Here is a 26,537-nt window from a genome sequence, read left to right as displayed (position 1 = left end):
GTTTCAGTGTCAGCTGCCTACTCTCACCCTTATAGAGAAGTCATTAGCTCCCTTTCTCAGTGTCTTTCTAGTCTGTGCCCCAGCTCTTTGCTCCAAATTATTGTTTGTTTGTTTGTTTGTTTGTTGGCCAGTCATGGGCCTGGAGCTTCTTTTGCTCAAGGCTAGCACTCTACCGCTTGAGCCACAGCACCATTTCCAGCTTTTTTGTTTATGTGGTACTACTGAAGAATCCAACCTAGGGCTTCATGCATGCTAGGCAAGCACTTTACCACATTCCCAGCCCTGCTCTAAATTCTTACACACGATCCTACTTCATCTCTACCTATACTTTTGTAAATATACACCTATGATAGGGTATAGGGGTGCCCAGCTGTAATTACAGCCCCAGGGAGGCTGAGCATTCAAGACCATCCTTGGCTATGCAGCAAGATCCCATACAATAAATAAATCAATATGTGTTGATACTGCATAAATGCTTATAGGAGAAAGGAATGGAAGAAAGCGGTCTCATAATCCTTCAATATTTACCAAGTGCCTAGCTACTCAAGAGATATTGAAGATGGTAGTTTGAGGCAAGTATGAACAGCAAAGACCATTTGATTCCATCTCCAAAATAGCAGCGAAAAAACAAGGCTCAACTGGAGAAAGCCAAGGAAAAATATTTATGCATAAATACTATCCTGTTACTCCTTACTTTCTAATCATTCCTCTTTTTTTTTTTCTCCTCATCTTCCTCCTTTCCCATCCTATTTCTACAGTTAGTCTGAGGGTCTTGCAAAGCAGGATACAGAACACAGGAGCAGGCTGATGGAAACAGACACTGTGGAAAGCAGCCAGATGAAACGAGGGCACAGCTAGCCGTATTATATGCAGAGATCAGACCGGAATGAAAAGCAGTGATTCAAAGAACACTGCAATTCAGACACTCCTTGGGTTTCACTTTAAGAGCTACCCCAGGATTGGGGTCAGTGTGTGTGTGCACACATGGGGAGTGAGTGCATTAAGATAAGACAATCAAGGTTCTCTCTCTTTCCTGGTGAAGTGATCCAGGTCAATTTGTCCCCTTCATCCTTTACCGCTGCCCCACCCCCACTTCGCTCTCACGTTGACCAGTGTCCTGGGCCTTTAAGAGTTAGATGGGCTGGACTCAAGAAAGCACACCTCTCCCCACCCGACTCCTTCCCTCCGCCGGGCTGTAACTCTGCCAGTCGCTGCAGCCAAACTGCAGTAGAAGTGAAATCAAGTGAGCGCAAAGGAGAAAAGAAGCCAGGCTGAGCTTTCTCATCCCACATCGGTGAGCAGCGGTTCCGTGAACCTGAGAGGAGCTGCAGAGCTCACAGACACAGGATTGCTATCCTGCCCACGGTAAGGGCCTGGAGGCTCCAGCCAACCTCTGCCTATGCTCTGTCCTACCTGCCTAAGTCCTTAATCCCCCCTCCCCCCAGATATTTACCTAACCTAGTTAGATTGTATCCTAGACTCCTTTCCCTACCCCTATAGCTGGACAAGGATCCTTCCTCCTGGTTCTGCCCAGTTTGTTCTCTTTGCCTCTTTGAGTTTCCTCCTTTGTCTCTTACAGTTTCTTTTCCCCTACCGTGTGTGTGTGCGCGGGCGCGCGCGCTGGTCCTGTGACTTGAACTCAAGGCCCAAACACTGTTCCTGAGCTTTTACACTCAAGTCTAGTTCTCTACCACTTGAACCAGAGCTCCACTTCTGGCCCTTTGGTGGTTAATTGGAAATGAGTTTCATGGACTTAACTGCTTGGGCTAGCTTTGAACCAAGATCCTCGGGTCTCAGCCTCCTGAGTAGCTAGGATTACAGGTGTGAGCCACCAGCACCCAGCATTTTCTCTCGTTTATAGAAGGAACTTCTTTGCTATCCAGTACCAGAAGTGCTGACCCTAGCTACTCCTCAGAGGTGAGCCTGCTGCCAAAAAAGAAGAGGAATTCGAGTAGACCTAGCATAGATTCATTTGTGTAGATTTAGCATAGATTCATTAACAAATTATTAAAGGTTATCACATGAGAGTTAGCCAAAATCAACTGGGAGTCAAAAACTCCTGGTAATTGGAGTTACAAGATTTCCCAGGAAAGAGCTGGGTTCAAGTTCTGTGTCTTGTTCTTCACTGGTTTAGTTGGCACTTTCTTTGTGCACCAGAGTACTGCATTACAGAACTTTGGCTGCAACTTCTTGATCTGTTACAGGAGAGTTGAGGGTTTCTCAGAATTGCCCTTTTGCTAGGTGAGCTTGTTAAGAACAAATATTCTTGGGCTGGGAATGTGGCTTAGTAGTAGAGTACTTGCCTAGCATGCATGAAGCCCTGGGTTCGATTCCTCAGTACCATATAAACAAAAAACTAGAAATGGAGCTGTGGCTCAAGTGGCAGAGTGCTAGCCTTGAGCAAAAACAAGCCAGGGACAGTGCTCAGGCCCTGAGTCTCAAACCCCAGGACTGGCAGAAATAAAAATAAATAAATAAATAAATATTCTTAGAGATAGGAAGGAAAAACTGGGAGAGAACAAGGAAAAGGGGTGACATTGTCCAAAAATAAATGTACTTTTTACCTGACTTATATAACTTCAACCCTTCTGTACATTACCTTTACGATAACAATAAAAAGGGAAAAATAAATATTCTTAGGTAGATACTTGTGGCTTGCATGTGTAATCCTAACTATTCAGGAGGCTGAGATCTGAGGACCATAGTTTGAAGTCAGCCCAGGCAAAAATGTCGACTTTATCTCCAATAAACTACCAAAGCTGCAAGAAGTATAGGACAGTGTCCAGGCCTTGGCATAAAAATTTAAAAAAATAGTGTTCTTAAGTCCCATTCCTAGAAATTTTGATCTGGTAGATTTGGGGGTAGGCTAAGGAATCCCTATTTTAAGGCACTCTCCAGATGATATTCATTTAGCTATGAATCTCTGGCTTATATGTACTATAAAAGAGCCTTCAAGCTCTAACATTCTGATGGCTATGACCTGTGACCAAAGCCATTGTGTCCTCTTCAGATGAACCAGATTAACATAATCCTCCAAAGATAGACTAGAAGATAGACTAGAGGACTATATTCCTTCCTGCCCCTTAGAGAAAAATTTAAACCACCTGAATCCTACTGGAACGTCATTGTTACTAATGGTGACAACTCCCAAAATCCATCTCTAGGTAATATGAAGCCATCTGGAAGTTGAGGACCAAAATTAGCTCTACAGTGCCAGGCTACTTCCCATCTTATGTTGTGTGTCTATTTTCCCATCTTTACTGTACAGGTAATGGTCTATATCCTCTGAGATATCCATATATGTGTCTAGGAGTTAATATTTAAGACTAAATCCCTCTTACTCTCAGTTTTCATCTTCTCTGCCCTGGTCAGTACCCTCTCCCAAACTCTCTGTCTCTTCTTGCCCCAGTGAACCTGCATCACTTGTGGCCTTCCTTCTCCTCAAGACACCAGAGGAATCCTCAGTCCTAGAACACTTAGGTTCTAATTGCATTCTCTGGGCACTTTGTTTACTCGGTCTCCTAGGAAACAGGTAAAAGTGAGGCTGAGAGAGATATGCTACCAAGTGTTTGAACCCCAATATGGCCCATCCTGGACCATAACAACCTGAAATTCCTCAAAGGGGATGAAAATCAGGGTTGTTGGGAATTGGTGGTGATAAAGGAGGGAAGAGGCAGGAAGAAGTGTTGGAAAAAAACGGATGAGGAGAAGGATGAGAAGAGGAGAGCAAGAAAAGCCTGGCCTGAGTGAGCAGAGAGGATGGGGAGAAAGAAGAATAAGCTGAGAAGAAAGGAAAAGGATGAGGTCAGCTCCGGGATGGGGAAAGGGAAGAAAGTAGAAAGAAAAGCTATTTGGAAGGACACAGAGGAGGAGAGAGAAAGTAGCATTGTCCTTTACTGATTCCTGGGCTTGCTTCAATCTGCTTCTTAAAGAAGACTCTTTTAAAGGCTCTTTATACGTCTTAGCAAGTTTCTGTTGGTTATACAGAGCTCTGGGTTCTAGTTCCAATTCTGTAGCTCACCAAAGGTCTGGCAGATGAGCCAATCGTTCTAATCTTCTGGCTCCTTTTATATGAAATAAAGTCCAGCTCTTATGCTCCGTGGTTCCCTGAGTCACTGCTGGTTTTCTGACAGCCACATGTCAGATACATGTTTAAAACAGTGGCTATGTATCGAAGTAGGATTAGAAAAAATTTGAAAAAGCCAACCTCCAAGGTTGGCATTTTGACAAAAGAGGAAAAAATAGTTTTCTAAGGCTGATTGATTCTAAAAGAGAGGTGTCAAGATACCTGGGCTCTATTCTGAGACTTAACAGCATTTCAGGACATTACCGTGATGCTCGAAAAACACTGGAGTAAGGGAAAGTAAAATTCTGTCTCCTTCAACGTCCATCCCAGAATTCCAAAGCCCCAAGGGTGAGAGTTCAAGTTCAGAGAGGAGTGAAGGCAGAATGTTAGGAGATTAGACTTCAACCCAGATTAAACTCATCTCTTCATACTGAGGACCCAAGAAACTTAAGATGACCTGGTACTTTCTACTTCAGACTTCATATAGCTTCTTCAAGCCCTGGATTCCAAACTGTGCATCCCCACTCAGAAAAGGGAGTGCTTTTCTGTCTCTCAGGATGCATTTGGGGGTCACTTCCACTATCAAGAGGTTTCTCCTCATCTCAACCAGGCACACACAGCAAAAGCTTTTTCTTTTTCTTTTTTGCCAGTCCTGGAGCTTGAACTCGGCCCGAGTGCGTCCCTGGCTTCCTTTTGCTCAACACTAACACTCTACCACTTGAGCTACAGCATCACTTACGGCCTTTTCTGTTTATGTGGTGCTGAGGAATCAAACCCAGGGCTTCATGCATGCTAGGCAAGCACTCTACTGCTAAGCCACATTCCCAGCACCTAGGAAAAGCTTTTCTTCCTGAACCTGTCACAAAACTCTTTTTCTCCCAAGAGGTGCTTCCCAGCCTTCTCTCACGCTGCTACCCCTTTTAGAAAGCCTTCTATAGATGTTGAAGTTAGAAAAGCTGTAATTTCAGTGGCGTTTATATTCTTCCTGAAGAATTCATCCCACCTAGGTGACTTACGAAGGCTTTCTTCCTGGGACTCTGATATGCGGTGTGGCCTCAGATATGCCTCAAATAATTCTGGACTTCGACTTTCTCATCTGTAAAACACAGGAGTTGAACTGCATGTTGTTTTAATGGAATATTATCTGGATAATTGCTTTATGACTTTTTAAAGTTTTCTTGCATGTACCACTGCCAAAATGTTAAGCTTTTGTTGGGAGCCAGTGGCTCATTCCAGGAATCCTAGCTACTCAGGAAGGCTGAGATCTGAGGATTGTGGTTCAAAGCTAGCCTGGGTGGGAAAGTCTGTGAAATTCTGTGTGTGTGTGTGTGTGTGTGTGTGTGTGTGTGTGTGTGTTTTCTTTTCTTTTTTTTTTTTTGGTACTGGGGATCGAACCCAGGATGTTGCACTTGCCAGGCAAGCGCTTTGCCACTGAGCTACATCCCAGCCCTCTGTGAAATTCTTATCTCTACTAAACTACAAAAAAAAAAAAAAAAGCCAGCAGTAGAGTTATGGCTTAATTGGTAGAGTGCTAGCCTTGAGCAAAAGAAGCTCAAGGACAGAGCTCAAGCCCTGAATTCAAGACCTAGGACCAGCACAGAAACAACCAACCAACCAAACAGAAAAAAAAAAAAAAAACTTTAAGTTTTTTAATTAGGTCAGGCTGGTGGTAGGGCTCTAAATGTAGAGAATCTGCCTAGCAAGAGCAAGCCTCTGAATTTAAAATCCTAGTACTGTGGGAAAGAAAAAGAAAATTACAGCATATTTCTATTCAAGCATAGATCTTTATCTTATATTAAAAGCATAGCTTCATTTCAGTACTAACTGGTCAAGAGTTAAATATGGGTATGCATGGTGGCTCATACCCATAACCCTAGCTACTAAGGAGGCTGAGATCAGTAGGATCATTATTCCTGGTCAACCCAAGCAAAAATCTTAGGAGAGATTTTAACAGAAAAAGCTGGATGTGGCAGGCACCAGCATCTCAGCTATAGGGGGAAGCATAAATAGGAGGATTGTGGCCCAGGCCAGCCTGGGTACAAAGAAAGACCATATTAAAAATATAGTAGGCTGGGAATATGGCCTAGTGGCAAGAGTGCTTGACTTGTATACATGAAGCCCTGGGTTCGATTCCCCAGCAGCACGTATATAGAAAATGGCCAGAAGTGGCACTGTGGCTCAAGTGGGAGAGTGCTAGCCTTGAGCAAAAAGAAGCCAGGGACAGTGCTCAGGCCCTGAGTTCAAGCCCCAGGACTGGCAAATATAATAATAACAATAATAATAATAAGAGGCTGAAGCATGCCTCAAATATTAGAGCATCTGCCTAACAAGTACAAGGTCCTGACATCAAACACTAGTACCATTCTCTCTCTCTCTCTCTCTCTCTCTCTCTCACACACACACACACACACACACACACACACACACACACACAGTGGCATATGTTTGCAAGGCAAAACTAAAAGCAAAGTGGCCACATATTAAATCTTCTAGTTCTTTATAAGGAAAGTTTGTGGTTAGTCACTAAGATGATTTAGGCAGGGCCTAAAGTGAACAGCACATAGCTTTTTGTTTGTTTCTTTGAAGTGCTGGGATTTGGACTTAGAGCCTTGCCCATGCTTGGTTTGCTATGCTTGGCTAGTATGCTATCATTTAAGCTAAGCTCAGGTTATTTTGTTTGTTTGTTTTTTGGCCAGTCCTGGGCCTTGAACTCAGGGCCTGAGCACTGACCCTGGCTTCCTTTTGCGCAAGGCTAGCACTCTGCCACTTGAGCCACAGCGCCACTTCTGGCTGTTTTCTGTATATGTGGTGCTGGGGAATTGAACCCAGGGCCTCATGTATACGAGGCAAGCTCTCTTGCCACTAGGCCATATCCCCAGCCCCAAGCTCAGGTTATTTTGGAAATGGAGTCTCATGGACTTTTCTGCCTAAGCAGGCCTCAGAACACCTCTTCCAGATTTCAGCCTCCTGGGTAGCTAGGATTACAGGTGTCAGCCACCAGTACCTGGCATAGACAGCACATATCTTAAAAGAGATACTCCTTTTTTTTTCAGTAGGTAGAGAAAACTTGAAAACAAAGTTCTCAGGCTTATGTAACTTATTTTATCTATTAAAAGCTGTGAAAGTGCTGGGAATAAGGCTTAGGAGTAGAGTGCTTACCTAGCATGCATGAAGCCCTGGGTTCAATTCCTCAGTACCACATATACAGAAAAAGCCAGAAGTGGTGCTGTGGCTTAAGTGGTAGAGTGCTAGCCAAAGAAACTCAGGGATAGTGCCCAGGCCCTGAGTTCAAGCCTCGTGACTGGTAAAAAAGGAAAAAGCTGTGAAAGTAGTAGCTATAGTAAAGAATATAAAGTCTGCCTTCCTGTGTGAAGGTAGAAGAACTAGTTGTTAAGGAGACAGAGTGCTCTGCACTAGCATTTCAGGGCTGGGCAAACTACTTGGCAACATGGACAGGGCAGCCAGAAGACGGAAGCTAGGATGACTTTACCTAGAGAAGAGAAGGCTGGAGGCTGGCCAGTAAGATGGTGGTCCTTAATAAATGAGAAGCTGAAGAGTAAGAGGGGAAAACTGGGAGAGAGCAAGGGAAGGGGTGACATTGTCCAGGAAGAAATGTACTCTTTACCTGACATATGTAGCTGTAACCCCTCTGTACAGCTCCTTTATAATAACAATAACAATTTTTTTAACAAGAATGAGTAAAGTGGGGAGTGAGGTTACCTAGTGTATTTTCTGGTATTGGGTTGGAAGAGAGTATTTGAGTAGATGTTCTGAATTAGCCCTCCCTAGAGTAAGTCGTCGGAAATAGAAGAGGTTCTTGGATCACACATATCTGGGTTTAAGCCTTTATGTGATGTAAGACAGGTTTCTTAGCCTATCTGAGATGAGAAGTTATCAATTAAAAGTAGAAGTAAAAGCCAGGTGGCAGAGGTTCACGCCTGTAAACCTAGCTACTCAGGAAGCTAAGATCTGAGGATCACAGTTTGAAGCGCCAGCCCAGGCAGGAAAGTCCATGAGACTCGTATCTCCAATAAAATTACCAAAAAAAAAAAAAAAAGCCAGAAGTTGAACTGTGGCTCAGGTGGTAGAGTGCTAGCCTTGAACAAAAATGCTTAGGGACAGTGCCCAGGCGCTGAGTTCAAGCCCTAGGATTGGCACACACTAAAAAAGTAGAAATATAAAGAGCTAGAAAGGACTGGGAATGTGGCTTAGTGTAGAATGAATGCTTGCCTAGCATGCACGAAGCCGTGGGTTCAGTTTTTCAGTACCACGTAAACAGGAAAGGCTGGAAGGAGCACTGTGGCTCAAGTGGTAAAGTGCTAGCCTTGAGTGAAAGAAGCTCTGGGACAGTGCCCAGGTCCTGAGTTTAAGCCCTAGGAGTGGCAAAAAAGAGCTAAAGACTATGTAGATGATGTACCCGACACACAGCTGGCATGAAAGGGTCTGGTTTCTTTCTCTTGTTCCCTCGATCTCTAAGTTTCACCCAAAGTTCTTGTTCCTTTAGGTGATTCTGGTGCCAGCTAGTGGAGCAGTGGATGATGGCATTGCTGATACAAAGCCGTGAGTGTTTCTCCCCACAGGGGAAGAGGGCTTGGGGGGATAGCCCGGGGAAGGGAATTAGGATGGACTCCAGTCCTAGAGCTCCCTCAAGTCCTCCTACTTTCTCTGCTGGCTACCTGGCCTTTGTTTTTTTCTGGTCCAGGGTTGATCACTGATCCAAACTTGCTGTTGATGCAAGAAGGCACACTGATGCGAAAGGTGAGGTCCAAAACCTGGAAGAAGATCAGACACTTCCGACTTCAGAATGATGGCATGACAGTCTGGCAGTCACAGCAAGCTGGGGGCTACGCTAAGCCCATCTGTGAGTGACCTGGATAGCTTGGAGTGGGCATGTGGGTGGACAGGTCTTCAAGGTGCCTGGCAACCTGAGGGCAAAGGAAGGACGGGGATCCTATGTCAGTGAGCCCGCCCTTGTGTGCGCTCACTCGTGGCTCTCTCTGAGCCTGTAAAAGGAGATCACAGCCTTTGTAAGGCTGTTAGGACAATTTAATTGTTATTGCACTTAAGGGGCTTAGAAGAACCCTGGTACATATTAGGAAAGATGGAGGTATGTAGATGCAATGGAATACATTGCACATGTGCTTGGAAAGCCACAATAAAATTCCCCCTTGTACAGTTAATTTATGCTAATAAATAATCATTTTGGAGGGAAAATAGAGTGACGGTATATAGACTCAATAAGGCTCATAGGCTATATCTTCTTTCTTTCTTTTTTCTTTTTTTTTTTTTGGCCAGTTCTGGGCCTTGGACTCAGGGCCTGAGCACTGTCCCTGGCTTCTTTTTTGCTCAAGGCTAGCACTCCGCCACTTGAGCCACAGCGCCGCTTCTGGCCATTTTCTGTATATGTGGTGCTGGGGAATCGAACCTAGGGCCTCGTGTATCCGAGGCAGGCACTCCTGCCATTAGGCTATATCCCCAGCCCCTATATCTTCTTTCTTGTTAGCATCACCATCAACATAACCTTCACTACCATCATTATGATCTCAGGCATTAGTCAGCTAAAGTAAAACCCTGGCTCTCTCACTGCCTAGCTGTGGCTTTAGATAAATTAATTAAACTAATGAAACTATCTAATGAGCCAGGTCCTGGTGGCTCATGCCTAGAATCCTAAATACTCAAGAGGCTGAGGTTCTGAGGGTCATGGTTCAAAGCCAGCCCAGGAAGGAATGTCTCCAGTAAACTACTCAGAAAATGCCAGAAGTGGTGCTGTGGCTCAAGTGGTAGAACACTAGCCTTGAGCACAAAGAGGCTCAGGGTCAGTGCCCAGGACCTGAGTTGAAGCCCCAGGACCACCAGAAAAAAAGAAGAAAATAAGAAAAACAAATCTGGGGCTGGGAATGTAGCCTAGTGGCAAGAGTGCTCGCCTCCCATACATAAAGCCCTAGGTTCAATTTCCCCAGCACCACATATACAGAAAACGGCCAGAAGTGGCGCTGTGGCTCAAGTGGCAGAGTGCTAGCCTTGTGCAAAAAAGAAGCCAGGGACAGTGCTCAGGCCCTGAGTCCAAGCCCCAGGACTGGCAAAAAAAAAAAAAAGAAAGAAAGAAAGAAAAGAAAACCTAACAAATTAATTAAATGAAGCTTGTTTCCTCATCTGTAAAACATTTACAAAACTGTACTAGCCTGTAGGTTACAGAGATTCAGTGAGTTAAACTAATGTGTAAAGATCCAGCATAGCATCTGAAAACAAGATGTACTTAATGAATGTTAGCCATTATATATTTATTTTATTTATTTATTTATTTATTTATTTATTTTGCCAGTCCTGGGGCTTGAACTCAGGGCCTGAGCACTGTTCCTGGCTTCTTTTTGCTCAAGGCTGGCACTCTACACTTGAGCCACAGCGCCACTCCTGGCCTTTTCTATATATGTGGTACTGAGGAATTGAACCCAGGGCTTCATGTATGGGAGTCAAGCACTCTTGCCACTAAGCCATATTCCCAGTCCCTTTAAAATATTTAAAAAAATACACAATAGCAGTCTGCATCCTATTGGCCAAACTCTTTGGGATACTTATAAAACCTTGATCACAGGATACATCTAAGAGTGTGCTTTAGAGACATAGTCAAAGCTCATGATTCACACCACTCCCAGCTGAGTGAAGGGGCAGAAAGATTTCTCTGGCTCCCTTCTAGACATGAAAAAGAGGAAATTCTCATACCTGAATGTGGACCTCTCTTATTTTGGAATAACTCTACCTTTCGAATGTGTCTCTATTTGTCATCTCTGTAAATTCTCTTATGATCTCCATCGAGAAGGGGCCATGAAAGGTACTTCATCATTATTTAAGATGTGGGATCCAGTTGTTTCTCTATCCCTACTGCCAGCTGGTGGCTGGAAGCCAGGTCTTGCTACTTTTAGCAGGGGCCCCTTTGCCCCGTGACCTACAAAAACAGCGGTGACACGCGTGGACTCCTGAATCCCAGGGGCCTGCATCTCCCTGGACTACTGTCTCTTGGAATTCAGCCCGCAGAGGAGGAGGGGCTCCTCTTCTCTATGTCTTCATGGAGAAGGGGGCGCTGGTCTTTGCCCCTCAGCCTCTGCAGTTTGTCAGAGTTCCTTCCTCAGTTCTCTCACCTGCTTCTTTTCGGCAGTCTCGATCTCCGATGTAGAGACGGTGCGCATGGGCTATGATTCTGAGTTGCTGCGTAGTGTGGCGGAGGAGTTACCCCTGGAGCTGGGGTTCACCGTTGTCTTCCATGGCCGCCGCCCCAACCTAGACTTGGTGGCCAACAGTGCCGAGGAGGCCCAGATCTGGATTCAAGGACTCCAGCTGTTGGTGGACCTTGTCACTAGCATGGATCAACAGGAACGACTGGACCAGTATCATCGAGAGGGAGTTGGGGATGGGACAGGGGGTCAGGGAAGGAGCCCACATGCAAGGTGGGAAGAGGAAAAAGGTCCAGAAGATAGGGGTGGAGATAGCTCAGGCCAATGTGTGGCTGCAGGTTCTGGAGGAGAAATGGATGCTGGGATGGCAAAGACATAGGCAGAGAGGATTTGAGCATGAATCAGAATCCTGGGTTTGGAGGAAGGGACAGAAGAACAGGAACAAACAAGCTGCTGCTCCTGAAAGCTATATGGAAGATCTTGATGACACTAACTGCAATAGGACTAGGAAGCAACTCCTTAGGAGGAAGTAGGGCGTAGACTCATCACAAGATTCCCGGATTGTGCATCAGTTCATGCATTCACTCATGCATTCATTCATTCATCATCTATTAAGCAGAATGTATCAGCCACTATGCCAAGCTTGAGGGCCACAATGATTAATGACATACAGATACAGATTCAGTTAGTGGAGAGAATCAAATTGTGCAAAGAATCCAAGTACCACGGTACTTAGGATAAGTACTGGTACTAAGTATCAGTACTTAGCTTATTTGTTTGTATTCTAATGAAGTTTAATCATAAGAGTGCTCTGGGAAAGTTTAAAAGAAATAGCACATGAGCTAGGCCTTTAAAAAGAGTATTATTTGATCTTGGGGCATGGCCCAAATGGCAGAGGGCCTTCCCACCACGCACAGGTCCTGACTTCAGTCCCCAGTACCACCCAAAATAAAATAAATAGTAGTATTTGAACACAAAGAGAAGAGGAAGGAGGAAAAAGCACTCCTGCTTGAGGAAATAGCATGAATAAAGTAATGAAACTTAAGAGCAAGAGAGAGAAAGAGAGAGAGTGTGTTAAAGCACAGGGTATTAAAGTTTACCAATGTACAAAAAAGACGGAGAGGGCTGGGGATGTGACTCAGTGGTAGAGTGCTTGCCTAGCACGCATGAAGCCCTGGGTTCAATTCTTCAGTACCACATGAACAGAAAAAGCACTGTGGCTCAAGTGGTAGAATGCTAGCCTTGAGCAAAAGAAGCTCAGAGACAGCACCCAGGCCCTGAGTTCAAGCCCCAGGACTGACAAAAAAAAAAAAAAGACACATTGAAAAGAATGGGTTGGACCAGATTATAACGGCAAACCAGGGATCTTTTTTTTCTTTATTGTCAAAGTGTGATACAGAGGGGTTACAGATTCATATGAAAGGCAGTGAGTACATTTCTTGTTCTACTTGTTACCTCCTCCCTCATTTCCCTTCTCCCAGCCCCTGGGATCTTTTTGATTAAGAAATTTGGAGTTAGGGCTGGGAATATGGCCTAGTGGCAAGAGTGCTTGCTTCGTATAGATGAAGCCCTAGGTTCGATTCCCCAGCACCACATATACATGAAATTACCAGAAGTGGCACTGTGGCTCAAGTGGCAGAGTGCTATCCCTGAGCAAAAAGAAGCCAGGGACAGTGCTCAGGCCCTGAGTCCAAGATGCAGGACTGGCCAAAAAAAGAAAAGAAAAGAAATTTGGAGTTAAGCTCGGTGCTAGTGGTGCATGCCTATAATCCTAGCTACTCAGGAGGCTGAGTTCTGAGGATCATGGTTCAAAGCTAGTCTGGGCAGGAAAGTCCATGAGACTCTTATCTCCAATTAACCACTAGAAAACTGGAAGTGGCACTGTGGTTCAAGGTGGTAGAGTGCACCCAGGCTCAGAATTCAAGCCCCATGACTGAAAAAAAAAATTGGGGTTCTTTTGTGACAAGATAGATTGGTGTTTAAGGGAGTTTGTTCTAGAAGTTGTGTGGAAACTGGTAGCAAAAACAGGGGAGAGATGTCAACAGGGAGATGAACATACACAGGAAACTGCCCAAACACAAACACACATACACACAATGCTTTTGCCTTGACTCGGAGCTGGGTGGCTGAGTGATTGGTTCCAGCGTGGAGACAAAAACCAGGATGGTCGGATGACTTTCGAAGAAGTTCAGAGGTTGCTGCACCTGATGAATGTGGAAATGGACCGAGACTATGCCCTTAGTCTTTTTAAGGTGAGTCTGCCGGGGGAGGGTTCTCCAGAGCCAGCCAGGCTGACCAGAAGTCCTCCGATACCCATCAGCAGCATTCACTGGCTGAATCACCACAGGCTCTGTGGGAAGTACAGGGAAGGGTCCTTACTGTTCAGTCTCGTTGGAAACGTGCTTCATAGTGGACTTTAAGGTTTTCTCTGTTCTTGGCTAGAATTTCACAGGTGCCTCAGAGAAAATTCCAACTGGAATGTAAGCAAATAAAAGGAAGTCTCTTCTATTTTTTAGGGACCTTTGGGACCTTTTGTTTTGTTTTTTCTGGTTGAAGTTTTTCTCGTAGTAGCAAAGGATATGGCCAAAATGTTGCTTTTGGTGGGGAAGGGGGGGGTGGCTGGAATGGCTTCCTCTATAAACACAAAATATCAGGAATTCTGTGGGAATTTGGTTTAAAATGTGTTTGTATCTGTCATGAAGATTGCCCTTGCGGGGCAAACAAAGGGCATGAAAGTTCCCCTTGAAGTATTCTTCTGTTCTCCCCTAAACTCTCTCGTAGGCAGCAGATGTATCCCAGTCTGAGACTCTGGAAGGAGAAGAATTTGTGCAGTTCTATAAGGCATTGACTAAGCGTAACGAAGTGCAGGAGCTGTTTGAAAACTTTTCATCTGATGGGCAAAAGCTGACCCTGCTAGAATTTGTGGATTTCCTTAGAGAAGAGCAGAAAGAACTAGACCGTGCCCCAGACCTTGCTCTGAAATTTATCAACCGCTATGAACCTTCAGACAGTGGTAAGGGGAAAACAAGTGGAGAGGCACAAAACCAGAAACCAGAATTCATTAATGGTCCAGGGATATACAGTCTTTTGCCTAATTTAGGGAAGGTTGAATATATCCCAGCCCTGGCCCCTTCCCTAATCATCTCATTTTACCTCTCTTCCTGAAGGAAAGCTATTTCCTGCTCAGACAAGAGAGAGATCTCATCTTTCATTAGGAAAAGTCCCACTTGTCACTATGCTCATGTTTCATATCCTTTACTTTCAGAAAATCCTTCCTGATATCAGCTTTGTCTTTCGTGGAAACAAGTACCTTGGTTCTTTTGCTTTGGTCTCTTCTCTAATATGAATGATTCCTTTCTCTCATGTTCCTGCTTGTGTTCCTTTAAATGCTGGCTCTCTTCCCTTTTCTGGATTTCTCCAATTTTTCCAAATTGGTCTTTAATTTCTAAGCCTCTGAGCCAGGAATCTAGTCAGCCCCGGTGTGGAGAAATGATGATGAAACCAATTATTGAGCATTTAACAAGTGCAGCAAGCTACATAGAGCACAGGTGCCAGTGGTTCACACTTGGAATCCTAGCTACTCAGGAGGCTAAGATCTAAGGATCAAGAGCCAACGGCAGCCCAGGCAGACAAATCTAAGAAAGTCTTATTTCCAACTAACCAACAGAAAGTCAGAAGAGGAAGTATGACTAAAGTGGAGCTTGAGCAAGAAAAGCTAAACAGGAGCCGAGGCTCTGAGTTCAAGCCCTAGTACCAGCACAAAACAGCAACAACATAAAATCACGTTTGCCAGGTTCTGGTGGTTCATGCCTGTAACTCACCAGAAAACCAGAAGTGGCACTGTGAGGGCCAAAGTAGTAGAACACTCGCCTTGAGCAAAAAGAAAGCTCAGGGACAGCACCCAGGCCCCGAGTTAAAGTGACCACCACCATGAACAACAACAACAAAAAAATCACATTTGTTTTAAAATATGCCCTTTTACATTTAGTGGACTCATTTCTTTCTTCCTTTCCTTTCTTCCTTCCTTCTATCTTTTTTCTTTCTGAATCTCTCTAATCAGTAATTTCAGAAAATGAAATTGACCAAGTTTAGGTAAAAAATATTGGATCTAGGCCAGTTGCCAGTGTTTCACACCTGTAATCATAGCTACTCAAGGGGCTGAGATCTCAGGATCTCAGTTCAAAGCCAACCCAGGCAGAAAAGTCTGTGAGGATCTTATTTCTAATTACCAAAAAGCCAGAAGTGGAGCTGTGGCTCAAGTGCAAGAGTGCTAACCCTGAGCAAGAAAAGCTCAGGGACAGTGCTCAGGACCTGAGTTCATGCCCTAAGACTGGCACACACTCCAAAATTTGGATGGATTACACTTGTTCTGGTTTAAATACACCCCCCAAAGTACATACATTAGAAACTTGATTTTCAGTGCAACAACACTGAGAGGTAGAGCCTTCAAGAAGTGGTTAAATCATGGGGGAAGATTTCCCTAGTGATTAAAAAAATGAATGCAGCCTCCTTCACCTCTCTCTCTCCTACATATTCTCTTGCCCTTCCACTTTCTGCCATGGGGTAACACAAGCAGATACCAGGTGCCACATCCCTTAACTTCTCACGTTCCAGAACTGGAAGAAATAAATCCCTGCTCCATAGAAATTAATTTTCCAGTGTGTAGGATTGAGCTATAGCAGCATAAGACAGACTACAACAACATCATTATTCTCACCATTCTTGGTCTTCCCTTCCGTGGCACTTACTGAGCAGCTATTATATTCCAGCTGCAGAGTGTAGTATCAGTCAAAAGACCTGCACTCAAGTCCCCACTCTGATTCTTCACTGAGTTATCACTGTCACGAAATTTGCCTCTCCAGGATTTCTCAAATGAGGAGCCATGGAGCTAGATGTGAGAGTCACATTGTTCTCATTGCTACGAAAGCCTATCTACAGCTACATCATCCTCAGATTGCACAGTGTAAGACATGGCTCAGATACCTGGCTGCTTGTGTTCAAATCCCAGTTCTTCCACTGACTAGTTATGTGACCTGCACATTATGAAGTGAGATGATGCATGCAAAGTCCTAGACATGGGTGGAGTGCTCAGTAACTGTCTTTGTTTTGTTAAATGAAATCCATACTGAGAAGGGTGAGGGCTATGGAAGAAGTAACAGGGCCCTCAATGAGAACATAGGCTAAAGTGATGTTGACAAATGCGTCTCCTCATGCCACATGGAAGCATTGCTCAGAGGATGAAACTCTCATATCATAACACAACTGCATAGCCCAGGGAAGAAAAGTTACCTTGGCAACATCACTAACCAGTAACTTGAATTCTCTCTAGTTTTCTATCTAAGTATATACAGTGGGCCCTTCAGATTGCATGCTGTACACACTGTCCATTATGGTCACTGAGCTGCATGTGAACATTTACATTTAAATAAACAAATTAAATACAATTTCATGTGTAATGCCCAGTCATAGAAGCCACATTTCAAGTGTCTGTAGGCACATATAGCCAAGGACTGCCATATTCAAAACTGCAGAACAGAACGTTTCCATCATTGTAGAAAATTTTATTGGATAGCACTGGTCTACAATTTTTATTTTTGAGACATATCTTACTACTTAGCCCAGGCTGGCTTCAGACTTGCTTTGTAGCCCAGACTTGCTATGTAGTCCAGGTTTACCTCATACTCTCAGCCCTCTTGCCTCTACCTCCCAAGTACCTAGATTCAGATCTCAGCCACCATGCTCTCCTTGGAATGATCTACATAGCTCTCTTTAACAATCACTGAGGACAGACGATGAGTAGGACAAGTCTGGGATCCGGATGCTGGCAACAGGCATCATGTAAAAGGCAGGACTCTGAGGGAAGGGGTGGAGAATGGCTGCTAGGATTACTGGTCTGTAAGATTCCACTGAGAGCTTCTCACACCAGTGGTCTCCATTCTATGCACCAGGTAAACGGAGGCACGTGCTGAGCATGGATGGCTTTCTCAGCTACCTCTGCTCGAAGGATGGAAACATCTTCAATCCGGCCTGCCTCCCCATCTACCAGGACATGACACAACCTATGAACCACTACTTCATCAACTCCTCTCATAACACCTACCTCTTGGGGGACCAGCTTTGTGGCCAGAGCAGCGTCGAGGGATATATACGGTGCGGTAGTGGCAGGGGAGGGGGGTCTAGATCCAGAAAGGGACCATCTGGGAGGAACTATGAGTGGAGAATAGATTGTAGAGATATAGAAGAGCCTGGGGAGCTGTAGGTCAGTCCCTAGAGATCTGAGAAACGGGGGCAAGAAATTGAAGAATAATGGCGGAATGTTAATGAACCCCTATGAGTGAACTCAGAGGCCGTGCCATATTTATTTTGAACAAGTAAACAATGCGGACATAAAGGAAATAGAACATAGGATTTAAAAATGGGAGTTATAGAGTCAAACTGTCAGAGCACAAATCCTAGTTTTTATTTTGTGTCGAGGTATTCTTCTGTGTTCACTTGGGATTTTTGCAGCTAAGTAATTAGTCTCTCTATGCCTTGGTCTTCCTATCTATGAAATGGGGGTGGCAATTGCCTATTTTCTCAAGACTGTTAGGAAGATTAAATGAGATAATCCATGTGTCTATAGGTAATAGGGCTCTGCTGCTTTTACCATGATTAATCATGGATTTGAGTGAATATCATTTGATTAAATATCATTATGGTAGCGCCAAGGGATGCAAAAAATAAATGAAGCTTTTACTCAAAAATGAGTAAAACCTCCAGGTTTCATATCTTAGCATCTTTGGGGCTCTGACTGAGATGGCTAGTAAGAAAGAGAGAGAGAGAGAGAGAGAGAGACAGAGACAGAGACAGAGACAGAGACAGAGAGAGACAGAGGATTCCCTGAGAGTCTGAATAACCCAGCTGTTGTATAGGTCTCTATAGCCAGAACATTTAAGTGTCACAAGGCAATGGGCTGCTAAGGAAGGTTGTGAGCTGAGGAGGACGAGGTTGGGTAGAGATTAGTGTGAGTGGCAGCCATGTCCCAGTGGACTGAGAAGGCTCCATGGAGATGTAGCTTGAAACGGGGAGACAGATCTTACTACTTAGACCAGGTTGGCTTCAGAATGGAGAGAGGGTCATTAGTGGGAGATCACACTTTGATGTCTCCTGCAGGGCCCTGAAGCGGGGGTGCCGCTGTGTAGAGGTGGATATATGGGATGGACCTAGCGGGGAGCCCATTGTCTACCACGGACATACCCTGACTTCCCGAATCCTGTTCAAAGATGTCGTGGCCACAGTAGCACAGTATGCCTTCCAGGTAGTTGTCCAAGGTTGGGAACAGTGCTAAATAAGACCAAGGGAGAACAGTAATTGGCTCTGAGTCTGGGGAAGGTGGAAGGGTGCAGGGAAGGGGCTTGCAAACAGCATGATCTGCATAAAAGAAGTTCTGACTTGAGCCCAGTGCCAGTGGCTCACACCTGTAATCCTAGCTACATGGTTTGAAGTCAGCCCAGGCAAGAAAGTCCGGGAGATTCTATCTCTCAGTAAACACCACAAGAAAGTGAAAAACAAAGCCAGATGTGGAGTTGTGTAAAGGGTAGAGTGCTAGCCTGGGGCCCAAAAGCTCAGGGACAGCACCCAGGCCCAGAGTTCAAGCCCCAGGACTAGCAAAACAAAAAAGAAAAGAAAAGAAAGAAAATTTTCTTCTAAAGTATCAGATATTAAGAGATTGTTATAAATAAGTGTTGGGTATGCTCCTAGTAGTCAGAAAAGTAATTCTTGATTGCTAATCATTACTACTCATAACAATTTTATAAAGAAACAGAAGCCAGTAGTGAATAGGGCTGGGGTCAGTAAGAATCTGAAGATGAAGGCTCCAAAATAGTATGTGGGTGCAGAACAACAGAAATGGCCTGACTACCACTCTGAGCCTGAAAGCTCAAAGGTCTCAGGGGGACCTGGGTCAAACTTGGAACAGGTATAAGATATGGGGGGTCCCTAGAGTGACCTTTAGCTATGGCTAAGGAGTGCCCCCAAACTCAACAAAGTCTCATTGAGCCCTTTAATGGTAGTGAAGGAGTTTGTTAATCAGAGTACTCATTTGAGTGAATAAAGGAGGGGGAGAGTTAGGAAAGGTATTGGGAGAAAGAGGTTAGAGGGTTTTACAACTCTGGATGCAACATCTGTTCCCCACCAGACATCAGACTACCCAGTCATCTTGTCCCTGGAGAACCATTGCTCCTGGGAGCAGCAGCAGACCATGGCCCAGCATCTGACGGAGATCTTGGGGGAACTGCTGCTGAATAGCGCCTTGGATGATGTGCCCTTGAGCCAGCTGCCCTCACCTGAGGTAGGTACCTAGTGTCCCTGTCTAGGCTGCCTGTAGATCCTGTATTTCCTTACATAGCTACTTGATCCTCTCTCTCTCTCTCTCCCTCCCTCTCTCTCCCTCTCCCTCTTCCCTTCCCTTCCCTTTCCTTCCCCTCCCTCTTCCCCTTTCTCTTTCCCCTTTCCCTTTCCTTTTCCTTTCTTGTGCCATCTCTGGAGCTTGAATTCAGAGCTTCATACTCTTACTTAGCCTTTTTGCTCAAGGCTGATGCTGTACCACTTGAGCTATGTATACCTCCAGTTCTGGCTTTTTGCTGGTTAATTGGGGATATGAGTGTTGCAATTTTGTCTGCCTGGGCTAACTTTGAATCAAGATCCTCAGATCTCTGCCTCCTGAGTAGCTAAGGTTTGTGTGTATGAGCCATTGGTTTCTAGCTTGATCCCTTTCTTTTCTTTAATTATCCAAAAAGATACTCTATCTTCCCATAATCTTAGTATATAGGTATGTATGTATGTATGTATGTATGTATGTATGTATGTATGCATGCCATGCATCTCTCCCTCTTTCTCTCTCTCTCTTTCTCTATGTATCCATCCTTTCAACTTAAAGGAGATTCTAGTGTATAAAATGTGAAGTAGGGACCTACATTTACTTTTTGTCCATATGGATAAAGATGTTACAAGGTGTTTAAGACGGGAATCCAAAGTGTGTGTGTGTGTGTGTGTGTGTGTGTGTGTGTGTGTGTGTGTGTGTGTGGAGAGAGAGAGAAACCACTCTCCCTAGGGGAACTGTGTGTATGCGTGTGTGCGTGCCTTGCACACACAAACACAAATACACATACATGCTACAATTGAAGCTTGAACTCAGTGCCTTGCACCTTCTCAGCCTGTTTGGTCAGATCTGGTGCTTTACCACTTGAATCATACATCTTTTTTTTTTTTGCCAATCCTGGGGCTTGGAATCAGGGCCTGAGCACTGTCCCTGGCTTCTTTTTGCTAAAGGCTAACACTCTACCACTTGAGCCACAGCACCACTTCTGGCTTTTTTATATATGTGGTGCTGAGGAATCGAACCCAGGGCTTCATGTATACGAGGCAAGCATTCTACCACTAGGCCACATTCCCAGCTTGTCTCTTCATTTTTGTCTCCTAGAAGCTTCGGGGTAAGATCCTGGTAAAGGGAAAGAAGCTATCATCCCATGAGGAGGATAATGAGGAAGAAGAAGAGGACTCACACTCTGAGGTGGAGAGAAGGCAGGGCACAGAGCTGGAGCCAGACCCCTACTCTGAGGCTGAGCCTCAGCCTGTGCCTGTGCCCGAACTCCAGCTTCAGATTAAGGACAAAGAGGATAAGGTACACAGCTGGCGTGGCTTTGCTGCTGGGCATCTTACTGGGCATTCAGTTGAGGGCTGGTTTCTGGAGACTAGAAGGCCAAGAAGAAAACTATCCTTCCTCCAATGAAAAGACATAAGAATATATACATGCATAGCATTATAATATTTGAGATGTTGCCATGTATCAATACATTGCAGTGACTTTCCAACTTCTTTGGGCCATGGCGATTGTTTTCTTTTCTTTTTTTAAAATGAAATTTATATAGAGGTTCAGTATATAAAAAAACTAATGTACATCTATTGTAAGTGAAGCCTTCACACGGTCCCCCTCCTGGGTCTTAGAGGGATGTGTAGGATCCCAGCATGGGCAGGTGGGTAAATTACAAGAAAAGAGGATTAAGGAAGTAGGGAGAAGACACATTGTTTTTTGTACTTCTCAAACCCTATAAGAGCTAGTTTGAGCCAGGCACTGGTGGCTTATACCTGTAATCCTGGCTACTCAGGAGACTGAACTCTGAGGATCTCAGTTCAAAGCCAGTTTGGGCAGCAAAGTCTGTGAGACTCTTATTTCCAATTAATTACAGAAAAAAAAATACTAAAGCGGTGCTGTGGCTCAAGTGGGAGAGTGCTAAGCCCCCAGAGTTCAAGGCCCAGGACCTGCAAAAATAAAAAATTTTTAAAAAGAGCTAGTTTGAAAATCACCAATGGTGGGTGGGTCTGGGTAGCACTATTATATTGGCTAAGTAGGGATTACCAAAGTGGTTGATGTTCTCTCAACTATAGTGAATTTAGGGACTGTTTCATGGAAAGGGTCAAGTTTAGACTTGAGTCAGAAATGCCCAAAAATGAGCAGGAAGGGGAGAGAAATTTGATGTGGGAAGGGTGAAGGCTTCAGGGCTATGCCCACACCATTGACCCATCTCTGTCGGGGGAAGAGGAAGACTGGGGACTTAGGGGTGGGCTCTCCAAGATCCCAGTTTGAAGTCTGCATTTCTCTCTCTTGTACACTTGCTTGGTTCACTCAACTGACTTCTAGCTAATCTTGCTCTCTCTGGGGTTGTGGTGATTAGCCTGCGGTTACCATATTAGGAATGGAAATAAGAATTCAGATCCAAATAAGAATCCAAAGATACTATACTGGGACCATTGTATGTGTGATTTCCATGACCATATTACATTCCCTAATGTATCTGTCTATACCCATGTACATTTTGGCCAGATTATTATTCATCTGAAAAGACAAGAGTGTTAGAGAGTATAATGTCTCTGTTTAAAAGTAATCATAGGGGCTGGGGATATAGCCTAGTGGCAAGAGTGCCTGCCTCGGATACACGAGGCCCTAGGTTCGATTCCCCAGCACCACATATACAGAAAAACGGCCAGAAGCGGCGCTGTGGCTCAAGTGGCAGAGTGCTAGCCTTGAGCGGGAAGAAGCCAGGGACAGTACTCAGGCCCTGAGTCCAAGGCCCAGGACTGGCCAAAAAAAAAAAAAAAAAAAAGTAATCATAAATTAAAATCTATTACCTAAGATGTGAAATAGAGCAGATCCTCCAAACCCAGAGGCTAAAACAGATGCCAGTAATATATAATGACTATCTTTTCTGGTGTGTGTGCCAGTCCTAGACTGGGCATTCACCTTGAGCTTTTGTGCTCAAGATTAGGGTTCTACCACTTGAGCCACAGCTCTACTTCCAGCTTTTTGGTGGTTAATTGGAGATAAGAGTCTCACAGACTTTCCTGCCTGGGCTGGCTTTGAATTGCAGTCCTCAGGTCTTAGCCTCTTGAGTGGCTAGGATCACAGGCGCAAGCCATTGGCACCTGGCAGATGAAGACTGCTTTTATTCCCATCCCCACTGCCAGGTTATGAGGTGCTTGCCGACTTCTCTGCCTGTTTGTTGTCAGATTTTGAGCCAGCCTCCTAATTCCAATCCTGGGCCCGTTCTATTGACCAAGCAGGTGAGGCAGGAAGGAGAATGCAGTGGGGGAGGTTGTTGTGGGAAGAGGTTTAGGTTGGACAGCCATTAGCTTCTTCCCTCACAGACTACTAAGGATTCAATTCCATCTTTCTCTTTCTTCTCCAGAAAGCCAAGGCCATATTGTGTCCAGCCCTCTCTGCTCTCGTTATCTACTTGAAGTCTGTCTCATTCAAAAGCTTCGCACATTCAAAGCAGCACTATTACTATGGGATATCATCTTTTTCTGAAACCAAGGCCAAGCACCTCATCAAGGAGGCTGGTCAGGATCAAAATGGAAGGACAGGGAGGGAAGTGGGATGGGTAGAACCAGGCCTTGTGAGTAGGCAGGTAAGTCCCTAACAAGAGGATAAGGGAGATAAGAAGAGATAAAGGGGCTAAGACATACTTAGAGCAGGCAAAGGGAAAGCACTTATGACTAGTGGGCACAGAGCGATAAAGGGAAGGAAAGTTTGCGGGGGGAAGATGGTCTGGATGGGACATCACCGAGGCAAGCTGAAGCTCTCTGGAAGAGCTTCAGATGTTGTTGAGAATAGATAACGGAGCAGGGTCCTTGGGACCACTGAAGTGGAGGAATGTGCCTTGGATGGAGGGGACTTCTATCACCCTCCCTATTCCCTTTCACAGGCAATGACTTTGTGCACCACAATACTTGGCAGTTAAGCCGGATATATCCCAGTGGTCTGAGAACAGATTCATCAAACTACAATCCCCAGGAATTCTGGAATGCAGGCTGCCAGATGGGTAAGAACAGGGAGGAGGGAGTGGAGAAGCAAGCAGCTGATAAAGGAAGTTTTTCCCATGGAAGTAGGGCCAGGGTAAGAAATGTTATCTATGGAGATGTTTCCAATGGGCCTGCTCCTCTCCTTTCCCCTCCTCTCCTCTCCTTTCTCTTCCCTGTCCCCTCCCATCTTCTCCTGTTCCCTTTCCTCCTCTCCACTGCTTTCTCCTCCTCTTATGTCTTTTTTTCTAGGCAAGGTCTCTTTTATATAGCTAAGGATGGCCTTAAACTTGCCATCCTCCTGCATCAGTCCCCTAAGTGCTAGGATTACAGATATGTATTAGCTCTAGCTTCAGCAGACACTCTTATACCCAGCTCTTGTGTTTTTAGTGCCCTAAAAGAGAAGCAGGAAGGTTCTCAAAGTGAATTCTGACCATCTTTTCTCTTGGGGCTCTCAGTGGCTCTGAATATGCAGACTGCAGGACTTGGAATGGACATCTGTGATGGGCTCTTCCGCCAGAATGGTGGCTGTGGCTACGTGCTGAAGCCTGACTTCCTGCGTGATACCCAGAGTTCCTTCCACCCCGAGAAGCCCATCAGTCTTTCCAAGGCCAAGATCCTCTTAGTTCAGGTATGATGGACAGAGAAACTACGGAACATGGGCTCTCTGGGAGGGAAGCAGGGGGAAGAAGTGGCTGGCTCTGAAGACAGTACCATTGGTTTGAAAACTCCTCCAGCTGTCTAATTTCAAATCTACTATTTAGTTGTGTCTTTGGGCAAGTTTCCTTAACCTCTGTGTATATCAGTGTGCATACCTGTAAAATGAGGGTACTCCCACCACCTACCTCACAGGGTTCTGAGAACAGCAGCTAAAATCAAATGCTTACAACTTCTAGTGCATAGTAAGTGCTATAGAAGAGGCTCTGGTCCTTGGTGTGCCATTCAAACCTTCTTAATTTCTAATTGGATACCTATTACCCATGGGGGATTCATTTTGCAAACCAAGAAGCTGTAATGCGAGGTCCTGAATCTTTGCCTTCCTGGGGGGGGGGGTGGTATGAGGAATGAGGGGTAGCTGGCTGAGCAGAAACTCATGAAGTTCTAGTCCCGATTGCAGGTGATCAGTGGTCAGCAACTCCCTAAAGTGGGCAACACCAAAGAGAAGTCTATTGTGGATCCGCTGGTGAAAGTGGAACTCTTTGGCATTCGTGAAGATACAACCCGGCAAGAGACCAACTATGTGGAGAACAATGGTGAGAGACTGGGCAGCGTTGAGGAAAAAGGGTGACAGGGGAATGACTGCTCTTCCCCTTTTATCTTGTCCTTCATTGACAATAGTCAATTTCTCCTCCTCCCCCTCCCCCCACCACTGTAGGAAGCAGGTGGACAATATGGAGAATCCGCACTCCTCCTTTACAGGCTCGTTACTTGGGAAGATGGCTTACACATTCTGTGCCTTTCCTCACCTGCAAAATGCGGAATGCCATCTAGATGAAATAACAGATCCACTCCGTGTGGATCTAATAGAGATAATCAATGTCTATTTCTTCATTTCCCACCTATCACCACCTCAGGTTTTAATCCATACTGGGGGGAAACATTTTGTTTCCATGTCCGGGTGCCTGAACTCGCTGTGCTGCGTTTTGTTGTTAAGGATTATGACTGGAGATCCCGAAATGACTTTATTGGTCAGTTCACTCTGCCTCTGAGCTGTATGCAACAAGGTGAGACAGTCCTTGGAACCTTGGTCAACACTGCAACTCAGGCTGCCTTCCTACTAACAGTTTTCCCGCCCCACCCTAGGCTACCGCCACATACACCTGCTCTCTAGAGATGGCATCAGCCTCCATCCGGCTTCCATCTTCGTGTACACCTGCCTCCGGGAAGATCTAGAGGAGGCACCTTGAGGTGGGTACTTCCTAGGAAGGGTAGGAAATACCAGGAAGGATGCTCCAGACAGAGCAGACACAAAAAGGATGCTTTGGTTTGCGTATTCCCAGGCACAAAATTATCTAACAGGCAAATGTAAGGGTTGGCTTTTCACTTCTCTTCCCTCCCTTTGTTTTCATAGGCCTTTGGTATCTCTCTTTCCCTTTCCTTTCGTGTCTACTAGAGTTCCCTCCTTCCTCCTGCAGTAAGCTCAGTTCCATACTCAGATCTACTACTAACCTCTTCCATCAACTCTGGTATGACGGCAGACTGCAACTCTAAACTCACAGAGGGGGATTGGAGCAGAGAAACCTACAGAAGCCTGACCCCTTCCATTCCTAATTTCCTCCGTGCTGAGAGCCAGGGAAGGACAAATCAAGAAGCTCCCCAGGCAACAAGTTGGAGGATTCCTGATCCTAGACTGTACTGATTCTCCAGAGAATACTGCCCGGCCCTGTCCCCACTGGACTGCTCCTCCTTAGCTGGTGTAAATAGAGCTTCTCTCTTCAATTTGCCTTCCGTATGGTCTGTTGTTGTTGGGCAAGGATGGAGGGACATTTGGGCAGTTGAGTGGGACAAGAATGGTAGAGAAGCAAGGTTTCCAGAGGCCCTCTCTCTGTGCGGCAGCATAGCACAGGGAGGACAGAGATGAGAGGCTTCTAAGGGGCAGAGCCAAAGAAGAGAGGGCTAATAAAGTTGCCTAAAATAATCCCACCTTATGTCTTTTGTGTCCCTGAATAATTAATAACGCCCTCTTTTAACTTTCCCAGTGTGTCCCAGCTGGGAGGATCACTTACAAAGAGAGGCACTACAGAATGAAATCGTGAGAATTCTGGATTAGAGACTTCCTTCCCTAATACTCTGCCTTCCACAGTGCCCTGTACTTTCACTTAGTAGAGTTAAGTGAGCCAGTCTGAGGACTCGGGGTTAAAGCTGCCTCCAGGGGGAGACTTAGTGGGTGACAATCCTCCTGCAAGCAGGCAAAGGGCCTTGGAAGTAGGGAGCAAGGCAGGACAGGCTCAAGGACAGAGAGAGGG

At 45.2% G+C, this 26,537-nt stretch overlaps 1 protein-coding gene across 5 annotated transcripts; it reads left to right on the top strand.

Moving 5' to 3' along the window:
- Positions 1–974: 974 nt before the first annotated feature.
- Plcd4 (phospholipase C delta 4) lies at positions 975–26,516 on the top strand. Of its 5 annotated transcripts, none has more exons than XM_048344752.1 (18): positions 975–1,365; positions 8,571–8,626; positions 8,769–8,927; positions 11,220–11,448; positions 13,358–13,487; positions 14,017–14,248; positions 17,184–17,385; positions 18,388–18,532; positions 19,412–19,564; positions 20,696–20,896; positions 22,738–22,833; positions 22,959–23,112; positions 23,478–23,594; positions 24,030–24,202; positions 24,689–24,824; positions 25,146–25,295; positions 25,375–25,479; positions 25,685–26,516. In XM_048344752.1, exons 2-17 carry the CDS (start codon positions 8,602–8,604, stop codon positions 25,476–25,478), a joined length of 2,406 nt encoding a protein of 801 aa, XP_048200709.1. In that variant the 5' UTR covers positions 975–1,365; positions 8,571–8,601; the 3' UTR covers position 25,479; positions 25,685–26,516. The 5 variants fall into 5 exon arrangements, 4 of the variants coding, with proteins under 4 accessions (XP_048200709.1, XP_048200708.1, XP_048200711.1 ...); XM_048344751.1 differs by having other exon boundaries at positions 25,643–26,516; XR_007210713.1 differs by having other exon boundaries at positions 25,146–25,479; positions 25,643–26,516.
- Positions 26,517–26,537: the final 21 nt, after the last annotated feature.

Source organism: Perognathus longimembris, chromosome 4 (assembly GCF_023159225.1).
Source record: "Perognathus longimembris pacificus isolate PPM17 chromosome 4, ASM2315922v1, whole genome shotgun sequence".
Lineage (NCBI taxonomy): Eukaryota > Metazoa > Chordata > Mammalia > Rodentia > Heteromyidae > Perognathus > Perognathus longimembris.
The sequence above is the reverse complement of the archived record's forward strand: the minus strand, read 5'-3'. Positions and strand labels throughout refer to the sequence as shown.

Coding starts and splice junctions, on each gene's coding strand:
- Plcd4 (XM_048344752.1), top strand. CDS start 8,602: ATGATGGCATTGCTGATACAAAGCC. Junction 13,488..14,016: donor ATGCCCTTAGTCTTTTTAAG/GTGAGTCTGCCG, acceptor ACTCTCTCGTAG/GCAGCAGATGTATCCCAGTC. Junction 23,113..23,477: donor GCACCTCATCAAGGAGGCTG/GTCAGGATCAAA, acceptor TCCCTTTCACAG/GCAATGACTTTGTGCACCAC.